Source organism: Trametes versicolor (assembly GCF_000271585.1).
Source record: "Trametes versicolor FP-101664 SS1 unplaced genomic scaffold TRAVEscaffold_18, whole genome shotgun sequence".
NCBI lineage: Eukaryota > Fungi > Basidiomycota > Agaricomycetes > Polyporales > Polyporaceae > Trametes > Trametes versicolor.
Genome location: NW_007360338.1, coordinates 186177 through 196848, shown reverse-complemented (window position 1 = coordinate 196848; position 10672 = coordinate 186177). Strand labels below are relative to the sequence as shown.

At 57.0% G+C, this 10672-nt stretch overlaps 3 protein-coding genes across 3 annotated transcripts; all 3 read right to left on the bottom strand.

The window, feature by feature from the left end:
• Nucleotides 1–26: 26 nt before the first annotated feature.
• On the bottom strand, nt 27–815 carry TRAVEDRAFT_54503 (uncharacterized protein; the record flags this gene model as incomplete). The annotated part of the gene is made up of 2 exons (XM_008047420.1): nt 27–437; nt 507–815. 2 exons carry the CDS (start codon nt 813–815, stop codon nt 27–29), a joined length of 720 nt encoding a protein of 239 aa, XP_008045611.1.
• A 2034-nt stretch (nt 816–2849) lies between these two features.
• On the bottom strand, nt 2850–3185 carry TRAVEDRAFT_25057 (uncharacterized protein; the record flags this gene model as incomplete). Its single annotated transcript, XM_008047362.1, has 1 exon — nt 2850–3185. The coding sequence occupies one exon, from the start codon at nt 3183–3185 to the stop codon at nt 2850–2852; it is 336 nt and encodes a 111-aa protein (XP_008045553.1).
• A 1697-nt stretch (nt 3186–4882) lies between these two features.
• On the bottom strand, nt 4883–9276 carry TRAVEDRAFT_54502 (uncharacterized protein; the record flags this gene model as incomplete). Its single annotated transcript, XM_008047419.1, has 9 exons — nt 4883–5293; nt 5347–6201; nt 6258–6395; nt 6447–6467; nt 6532–7338; nt 7393–7796; nt 7846–8518; nt 8571–9146; nt 9205–9276. 9 exons carry the CDS (start codon nt 9274–9276, stop codon nt 4883–4885), a joined length of 3957 nt encoding a protein of 1318 aa, XP_008045610.1.
• Between the last annotated feature and the right edge of the window lie 1396 nt (nt 9277–10672).

Below are 10672 nucleotides of genomic sequence, written 5' to 3'. Positions count from 1 at the left end.
AACCTGTACGCACTCACCGAGTTCTCTCACATCCCATCAAGATAGTGCGCGCGCCACTCTTCGTCGGTCATGCCGAGAGCCTGCGCCTCCTCCAGCAAGCGTGCCTGCATTTCGAGCTGGTCACGCATGGTCTCGCAGGATGCCACCTCGCGAGCGAGGAGCGCCATGTGCTCCTGGTGCGTCCTCAGGCCCTCTGGCGTGAGGGTCCGAACCATCTCCGGGTCCTCGCTCTCGAGCTCCTCCTGCGCGTCCTGCGCTTGCTCATCATAGCCGGAGGCACGGTCGTAGAGACCCTGGATTTCGGTGGCAATGGTGTGGCGTGGCCGCAAGTTGTGATCGAGGGATACGGTGCCATAGCTGAACGAGACTTCTCCCCACATGATGGTTGCACCAGCACTCGCTGTTGAGCGAAAGGAGGCAGTCAACGCGCGGATTGTCTACATCATGCAACAATATCGGTCAGTTGGTTGGCGAGGCGCATACTACACCAGACAGAAGACACATACATCTCCGCTCACATGGTGAATATTAGAATCATTGGGTTCCATGTACACATACCCGAGGATTGCACTGGGCTGGCAGAGGCTCCCTGATAGGTCATTCGACGCTGAGGGCTCGATGTCGTCCAATTCCTGGAGCGCCGGTATGTCGTCCAATTCCAGGAGCTCCGGTACGTCGTCCACCTCCTCGAGTTCCGGTAAATCATTCCACATGGACGCATCGTCGGCGTCGCTAGTGGAGGCATCGTCGCTGTCACTAGTCACGTCCATCATGCCCTCTGGCGGTGGGCTGTCGAAGGAAGACCAGGTCGACATTCGGCAGCGTGCAGTTAGTGAGAATGGTGATCGACGTATGAGAGCAGGAGCGGCGATAAAGAGTGTGGTATATAAAATGCAAAGTTTGACTGTTGCGCTGTCTGCACATGGCTGCCGCGTGATCGACCCTGCATGTTGCCGTCTCATTTCGCCTGCCCGCTGAGTACGTACACTCGTAATTATTACATTTAATCTGTGTTCGGTCTTGGTGCACGGGTCGCAAAGACACCCTACCTCGGACCTCGGTCGTAAATAACTGCGTCGGCGAGACCACAAACCGGCGGTGACTGGGGCGCAATAAACGAGATTTTGTACGTATTTCCTACCTCGTGAGGTGCGAAACAGCACACATGTGCTATTTTGGGAGCGTCTGCCGAAGGAACATGCACAAAATGGTATACAACTGTAATAGTGTCGTGTTTGCGCGATGCAGACACCACCGGACGGTGTTATATACAAATATATTGGCAATCAGAGAGTATGAAGTCGTAATGTGGGTTGATAGACAAGTACCGAGGCGCGAGGTCGCTATTAGGGGTATACTACTTTATTACATTGCCAAAACATGGGGTATAGACCCGCGTGCCAGACACGGTGCGCACAACCATGCGCGTGAGAGGGATGGCAAAAGCTGTGCCAGCGGGCGCTTGCCTAGCCATGGCGTCTAATGGCTAGGGCTAACCCTAGCGGAGACTTTTTTTGCGCCTGTTTATGAGGGCTATCAGAGTGTGCCATAATATGTGCTCGCTTCCATGGTTGCAACAGAGATATGGCCTCGCTTCTGTCCCATTACACTATATTTGGGTGGAAGCGAGGACATTGTGGGCTATATGTTGGGGCTACTGACACATGCTTATCCTCATTATGTAGCCATTAATCAGGGCTATAAGATGATGCCAAGAAATTCACTCGCTTCCATATTTTTGGTGGAGATATGGCCTCGCTTCCGTGTCCAGGTCCTGCTCACTTGTGATGGAAGCGAGAGAATTGTGAGAGAACTAGTACAGCCACTGGCACGAAACAACCGCCATTACGTAGCTATCAACGAGGGCTATCAGAGTGTGTCATAATATGTGCTCGCTTCCATGGTTGCGGTGGAGATATGGCCTCGCTTTCATCCCATTACGCCCCCTTTCAGCGGAAGCGAGAACTTTGTGGGCTATATATTGATGCTACTGAGACATACTTATCCTCACTATGTAGCCATCAACGAGGGCTATAGGATGATGCAAAAAAAATCACTCGCTTTCATAGTTTTGGTGGAGATATGGCCTCGCTTCCGTGCTCGCTTCCAACGGATGCAAGAGAATTGCGAGAGAACTAGCGCAGCCACTGGCACGAAACCACCACCTATGTGTAGCTATTGATCAGGGCTATCAGATTGACCCAAAATATGTACTCGCTTCCATGGTTGCGGTGGAGATATGGCCTCGCTTCCGTGCTAGCAGACACAGGCTGACTCCTATATCTGGTGTGCGATAACATGCTGGTAGTAGTGCATTGTTGAAGCTATTATCAGATGAAATAAGGGCAATATGTACCCAGAAGGTACCCTCAGTAGTGGCCAGGGCACAGCCAAGGTGGCAGAGGGGGCATCACTTCGAAGTGGGTGCACAGCCACAATCACACCAGATTTGAATAGCCCTGGTCGAGGGCTACCCAAATATACCAAAATATGTACTCGCATCCATGGTTTTGAAGGAGATATGGCCTCGCTTCCATTCCGTTACACTCGCTTCCGACGGAAGCGAGGCGATTACGGGCCGAGGAGCACAGCCACCAGCTCGTAACTACCACCATCGTGTAGCCAAGAAGCAGGGCAACCGGAAAACCTGCGAAAGCGAGAAGGTTTCTTTAACGGTTCCTGAGATATGGCCTCGCTTCCGTGCTCGCTTCCGTTCGCTTCCGGCATCCTGAGCTCAGGATGGGGTTTTATAGAGATAGGGCACACGGCGCCTGTTGTAACCCTAGTAGGCACGCACGTAGGGTTAGGGCGTAGGGGTTATTCTGACCCTGCGGTCGCCCACCGGCCGCTCATAACCCTAACCCGCCCGGGACACCCATAACTGCAGGGCCGTACAACAATTTGGCGTACGTGGTCTGGGGCGCCTGGGACATACTGTACCCTTGAGATGGGTATAGTCCATACCCCTGGGGCCCAGGGTAGTATGTATAACCCATAGCTCCTGGAGGCGCCGAGTACCCCTGTATCATGGGTCCCGGGTGCATGGGATATCCACCGCCGGGCATCATCGGGGGACCCATGTTAGGATATATCCTGAATGGGTCGTTCGAGATACTCGGTGGCATGCCAGGGCCGTCCCACCGCGGTGGTCCCGTGTGCAGCACCTGTGGGTGCGGTTGTTGCATGGTGGGCGGTTCCGCCGTCGCGCCACGGACTCGTAGTGGGTCCGCCAGAGGAGGGGTGAGATCTGAGGCGGTGTTATACTGTCCCAGACGCTCCCTGCTCGCGGCGGTAGTGTGGAATGCCATTCCATCCCACTGCGGTCCACCTAATGGCAATGGTGAGGGCGGTGTCATCTCGGCACCGGCCCCGGTGATGTTTGAGGCTGGCCAACGAGGTCCAGCGGTATTGGGATTACCGCCTTCCCAGGGCGGTGGATCGTCACCTTGGGAGGGGATGGGATCACCTCGGACAGTGCCATCACTGTCCGAGTATGCCGTCGTGAAACTTTGAGCGCTGGATCCCCCCGTTTGGGAGGAAGATCCGGAGCTCGAAGTGTTTTGTCCGGGTGGTCCGGGGAGCGTTCTCAGAGCTCGTCCGGGATCAGGACCTTCTGGAGGTCGTGATCCTTGGGGAACGGGCTCGCTACCGCCTTCCTGTGAAGGGGAATGACGCACCGTGGTATCCATCACCGGATAAGTATCCTCAGTCTTCTTCTGTTGATTAGACTAGAAGTGAACTCAAAAAAATGTAAGTAACAGTAGTATCGCCTTATCAAACCAGTGTGAGTTGCACAGAGTCTTGAATATAGGCGTATGAGATGAGGATACAAATGAGAACGGCGGCGCTGAGGCCCCGGGATGGTGCTATACAGTCCATGTCCAGCCACTGCCCACGGGCGCCTAAGCGCCAGAACCCGACCGCGGCACAGCCACGGTCACCGAGGCCTTACATCTATGCACGATCACAAGTTTACCCCATTCCACTATAAGCTGTGGAAGAAGCTTCTTCAGCTCCCAATCCAGCATGGCTTTAGCGACCGCACGTACCCATTTTCTTTTGAGTCCACAATTTACTCTATGCGCTGCTACGAGCACACGTCTGGGTGCCCTGATGATGTGTACAGCTTTATTGACGAGATATTTGATCTTGCTCCCCATCTTCAGGACAAAGCTGACCTCTTCAAGGGGAATTTTTTCGATTACCCTCTCCCTTGTACCTATTTTGAGTGCCCGGTCTGTGCTGCAGTTATCTAGTTTCTTGCTATTCTGCTCCACATAGTCCTTACAAATACGCAGCTTCCGTTCAACCGGTTGCAACTATATCTGTCCTTGTTTGAATCAAATGTGATTCTGATCCTTACCACGCACCTTCAGAATGCACTGAATGACATACAGAGTGCTCAGATCTGGGATACGCAAAGCACAATTGAGTGTGTATGTAATATTTGACTATGTCTACAAAGTGTACCTCTAGAAGACATGTGTATATGCCCCACTAATTGGCTCTGCAGTGCAAGACGTGCCTCCAGGAGGCATGCATGTACATGAGGGTGCATGTGAATGGTAGGCCAGTGCGGCTCAGCGCTGTGCATGCAGCAGCATGTCTCCGGGAGGCATGCACCTGCACGCTGCACATTTGCGCACTTGTAAAATGCATGTCTCCAGGAGACACGCATTGCACACTGCCCATGTACCAGTGCATCCCAGCGTGCATGCAGAGGCATGCCTCCTGGAGACATGCCCTGTACTGCAGTCCGTGTATGGCTAGCTACAATAGCTCGGTATAGGGCTGTCCCGATATGGCAAGGCCTGACCCTATGGCATACATTCTAGGGTTAGGGCTTAGGCATATTCTCACACCTGGGCACACCTGGGTACCCTCATAACCCTAACCCTAAGAACGCGTTGCTGACCTCCCGTTTGGCTGCGTCTGCCAAGACCTGCAACGGGTCCGCCTCCTCGCCGTCCTCGGTCTTTGTTGGACGCGGCAACTCGGTTTCCGCAATGTCCTGCGGGAGAATCGAGGAGAGCTCGGGGACAATGAGGCTCGGAGTCGCCTGCTTCTCCTTCAGAAGCATCGCGTGGTACGCTGACCGCTTCATAACGAAGTTGGCGTGCCACTCGGGGCTGGCGGTCTGGAAGGCGGCAACGGTCGCATAAGAGTGCGGGTCAGGGACAGCGTGGATGGGCGGGTGTGGAATGAGACGTAGGGTCGACGTGGGCTGAACATACGTCGCCGCCGGGCCGTGATGACGACGGAACTCGATGCGGTTGACATTCCGTACGGCTGCCTAGAGGGAACAAGTTAGGATATCTAATGATACAGACCGCACAGTTAGCGTACCTCAATGGCGGTGTCCATGGCCGCTGCGAACTCGGAGTTGACGGTGTCGGGTTCGCCGGGCGTGTTGCGCGCAAACGAGGCGGCTTTCGCCATCATAACGAACTTCTTGAGATCGAGGGCGTACGTGTCCCACCGTGCCTCCGCTTGGTGGTGGTCGTATACGACTAGGGCCTCTTCCCGGGTCCTCTTTGGAGGGGGCGCGTCAGTGAGGATACGCGCGACGATCGGGTCGTCCCACTGCGTGCGCGTCTTCTCCACCACGACCGACGGCTCGATGCTGTGGGAGACTTTCCAGTTGTCTGACAAGAACTTGAGGAAGTCCTCGCGCAACTTGAGACCGACGTCGGTCTTGACGGCGATCTCCGTCTGCTTCACGTACAGCTTGTGCGCGATAAAGACGTAGAAAGCGAGACCAGCCAGCTCCTTCGGGCGGTCGCTGCCATCGATGTTCCTCCACTCGAGCGCGTTGAGCGAAAGGAACCGGAGGCACTCGTATTTGGCAACTGAAGCCTTTGGGAGCGAAGACGTGACGGCGCGTGGAGGACGGCTGAGCTTGCGAGCGGCTAGCTTGTCGATTTTGACCGGTTTGGGAACATGGTTGCTGAGAAGCTCCGCAATCTCACTGAGTGCATCCTGGTCGGATGGCGTCCATCCGTCTTCACCGAGCACCTGGATCCAGGACTCAGTCTCCTTCTCGAATTTAGCCGTTTTCTTGTCGATGGCCAATTTGCCAGCAACCCGCCAGCCGTTCAAGTTGAGGTTGTAGAACCGAGTGGCCTCGAGCGAAATGCGCTTCGAGAGCATTGTGTCAAGCTGCAATAGCTCGAGACGATGACTGAGTATCCACTGCCACAGCTGCCATCCGGTATTAGTTAGCCCGGGGAAATGTGTTTCGTATACGAGGTGCTTACCGTGCGAGGAAAATTGCTACCGCAGGCCATGATGTCGGGGTCCTTGACGTATTCTTGCATGTTGGACGTGTGGTCCCAGACGTCTGTGACATTCATGTACATGGCCCGGTCGGCCATTGGGTCCATGATACGGCTCAGCTGCGGCGGTATTAGCAAATGTGTAACATAGCATCTTGCATCGTCGCAGACGAGCACCTGGGTGCTGGTCCGCTGTGCACGTCATGCACAGTGACATCTCCCGGATGAGCACCCCCGGGCTCGTCTGGGGACGCACAAGACGGCGGGCGAGCCCCTGGGGGCTCGTCTGCGATCGTTGAACAAGCAGACGAGCACCCTGGGGCTCGACCAGGGGGCCGTACTGCGCACGAGACGACGGACGAGCACCCTGGGGCTCGTCCGCAAGCGTCGAAGGTGCGGACGAGCCCCAGGGTGCTCGTCCGGGGGGCTGAAAATGTCCTCGACGTGCTAGAAAGAGGCGAGTACTCACATAGGCGACACCAAATCCAGCGGCGAACAGTGCCTCGTACATGTCCTCGAGCGCAGAGCGCGTCGGCCATGGCAGGTCCAGTGTTTGCTTCGTCTCGCGCAGAAGCTTTATCCACCGGAGCTTGGCGAGTGCGTACTGTTGTGCCTGCTCGGTGTCTACAGTCGAGGGCCCGTGAGGAGCTGACGTCCACCACTCCACGCACATCGCCTCCATACGCTTCCAGTACTTGCCCATGGCTTTACTCCAGGCCTCGGAATTGTCGAGGCCAAACTCGTGCTTCACTGGCCGGACGGTCTTGATATACAGGGCGTCGAGCTTGAGCATGAGCGCGGGGTGCCAGATCTCCTGCTCCTCGCACTTGGACCCCTGCGTCAGCACATACTTGGCGTCCTTGTACAACCCCAACGCCGTCCAGTACTCTTGCATGGTGTACTCCGGGTCGCGCAACATCGAGACATACCCTGCGAGGGTCTCCATGCTCGCATCGCCTTCCTTGACGGGCTCCTCGTCGTCGCCCTCGAAGATCTGCCACCGACACGAGCTCGCGATGAACAGCATGTCTTCGGCGAGCATCTCAAATCCGGACATCCACAGCTGCGGAGTTCGTTAGTGCTGCAGGCGCGAGAGGTGGGTGTACGCGAAACATACCCCGCCGACGGTGTTGTGTGCACGCTTGTCGTGGATGTTGTGCGGTTTGGGTTTCTTTCGCAGAAGTCGCTCGCGCAGCTCCTTCACGCGGATAGTGTTGCCGTCCCCGACGAAGCTGAGCCGAAGGACATTGGTGAGGAACTCCCACGTCCGCGCCGACGAGAACAGCTGGCTAATGCCCTTCTTGATCGCCTGCTCAGACATGTTCGGCTTGACGATATCCTTGAACCAGTCGTCGCTTCCGATGACCATGGGGATAGTCGTCCCGCGCTGGTGTTCCTTGAGCGCCATCGTAATCTCGTAGTGCTGCCACTGCAGCTTCTCCTCGCCCGTGACTGCGTACCGCGCGGTCTCGTCGTTCGTGGACAAGAAAATCTTGACGCCCTGGTCATCGCCGATGATATCTGTGCGAGTTGTAAGCCGTGCGTTCCAAACAGGCGGGCGCGAACTTACCCTCGTCGTAAACCCTCACCAGCCACACCATGCTGTCCTCGGAGACGGCGTTGATGTTCTCCAGCGTCTGCTGGAGGTCGCGGACGCCCTGCTGCTTCTCTTCTTCGTCGCGCCTCGCCTTCAGCAGCTTTGCGATGCGCTTCTCTGTCATTTCCGCGTCCGTGTTGAGCCCCAACTCGCGAAGTCGCATCGCCTCCTTGCGGTGCTGCCCGCCCAGGCACTGGATCCACGAGCCGTGCGCGGCCGGGAGCCACTCGAGCCGGGGGCCTTCGTTGGTGTCGACGACCTCCTTCGTGAGCGTGTTGACGTTGACGAACTTGCGCTTGGCCACAATCGCCATCGGGTCGAGCCAGTTCTTGACGCTCGTGTCGCGAAAGGACATCATAAGCCTGCGCACGCGTCCGGGGACGACACCGCGCTTGTTCACGTCTTGGAACTTGAACCTGACGGGTTGACCATCGGCGAAGGACATGAACCCGAACCCGAGGAAGGCCTTCTTCGCGAGCTTTGAGTTCCTCTCGACATTCGCCTTGATTTTGGCCTCGCTGTCGTTTGTGCCTTTGAGGTTCACCTTGACGTCGGTCGCTTTAAGTGATGGGGCGGGCGCGTCTTCGTCCGCGTCGTTGTCGTCTGCGTCGGCGTCGGCCTTCTTCTGGCGCGTACGCTTTGGTTTCTGCAACGCGCAACGTTAGCTGGGATCTGCAATTTGGTATGTGCGTACTCACCTCGCTCGTCGCCTTGGGCTTTGGCTTGACCTTCAGAGACACCTTGCCCTTGCCCCTCAGAGCCGGCTTCGGCGGCTCTTCGTCGACGTCCATCTCGCTCTCTCCGTCGTCTGCGGCATCAGAGTCCTTGTGGCGGACCAGTTGGATGGTGGCCTGGGACTTGCCCGTGGATGCCTTGGCCGGCTGCTTGTCCGCCGCCGCTTTCCCCGCGCTGTTCTTCGGGGGTGCGACCTCCTGAATCTCGTCGTTGTCGTCGGCGTTGGCGTCCTCGTCCCCGCGTGCGTCCTCCGGAATGTTCTTGGTGGCGCTTTTGCTGCGCGCACCCTTCGTCTTCGGCGGCTGGGCCGCCTGGATTACCTCCCTCTCCTCGTGCTCCGGAACGACCTCATCCGCGTCCGCGCACTCGCTCGCACCTCGACCGCGCATGCCCTCGCCCTCGGGCGGCACCTGCTGGACGCCACTGGAGCTCGCGCTGGCGCTGCGCCCATCGCTGCTGCTTCCTCGTGGCCCCGCGCTTTGCGTACCACCTCCTGGGGCCGGTCCTGCCTGTTCTGCGGCTCTCTGGGCCGCGCCACCCTGTGAGAAGGGAATCTGGTGAGTAGATTGATCTTGTCGCGCAGACGGAAGTACTTACCCGAGGGACGGGGCGCACTGCCAGCTGCGACTTCGACTTCTTCGGGGCATTTGGATCACCGGACTCGGACATGTCGGAACGTGAGAGAGGGGAGGATGTGTCAATGTCGACGAACTCCCAGAGAGAAGGCGATAGGAAAGCGAGCGGTTCTCACACGCAGTAACAGGAAGCGCAGGGAAGCGCAGAAGGAGAGCTGCGCTGGCAGGTCGCAGCTCGCAGCATGCCGAATTTGGCGCTGTAGCCATGTGGCTCATGTCGCATGGCACACACCTGCCTATTTTAGCCATTATACCAGACTCCTCGCCTCCTGGCGGCTTGACGACTCTCCTGGGAACTCCCAGAGCCAAAACAGTGTACATTCTAGCTATTCTGATCACGAATGTTCTCCTGGCAAGGTCCCAGACGAGTGTACTGGTGCTGTACGCGTGTGCGCGTCCCGAGAGATCACCACGGGGCTCGCTTGCGACATAGTACGGTACAGACTCGTTTGTGCGAGCATCGCGGACGAGCACCACGGGGCTCGTCCGCAGGTCTTTTGGTGTGCGGACGAGCACCTCTGGGCTCGTCCGCAGGTCTTTTGGTGTGCGGACGAGCACCTCTGGGCTCGTCCGCGCACGCAATTCTCATATTCAAGCACCATGCGGTGCGCGTGGGACGGCGGTGCGCAGATGAGCACCCCGGGGCTCGTCTGCACACCAGAACACACACCAACACTGTTTTTGTTGTGTGGTATATGACTGTACAAGCAAGCAAGTTCGACTTTCCCGTGCATCGGGGTGTACTGGACGCGTACCCGGGTGCGCGCTCGTTAGCGTTGCTTGTTTATTGTTCGTCCGCGTGTGAATTTTAATATCTTGGCGGCACATATGCGTTCACGGTGATCCGACGTGCGAGGGTAGGGGTCAAGCGGAAACACAAGACGTGTATTGGGAACTACATAACCCATCCTATTTGTACTATCACACCCATGTCCGTGAGAGACATATACCACGTGCTGAGCAGCTGAGGGAGCGGGGCGGACGAGGGAGCACGGCACACGAGTGTCCGTGTGGCCGAGCAGAACCGGCGCGCGCAGATGGCGTGAGCCATCCATACACTTTTACGCTGTGTGTACGAAGATGCATGTTAGTACCTATCTCAGACCCAGCGGACGAATGGTTGAAACGAAACGTACCCTATCGGAGCTGACGGAACCATGCGGTGTCGGTCTCGACTGAGAGAAGGTTCTTGACGGCCTCGTTGTCCCCAACGATGTCTGTGTGGATGCTCAGCCAAGCATCCTCTGCACGCGCAAATACGAATACATGGAATTGAGACTTACCCTTGTCGTACAGGCCCATCAGCCATCTCATCTGGTCCGCTCCGAGGGTGTCGATGTCGTCGAGACGGGTTTGGAGGTCTTCAATACGCTCCGGGATCGTCTCCTCGTTGCGCCTTGTCTCAAGTCCTTGTACACGGAGTCGCAGCG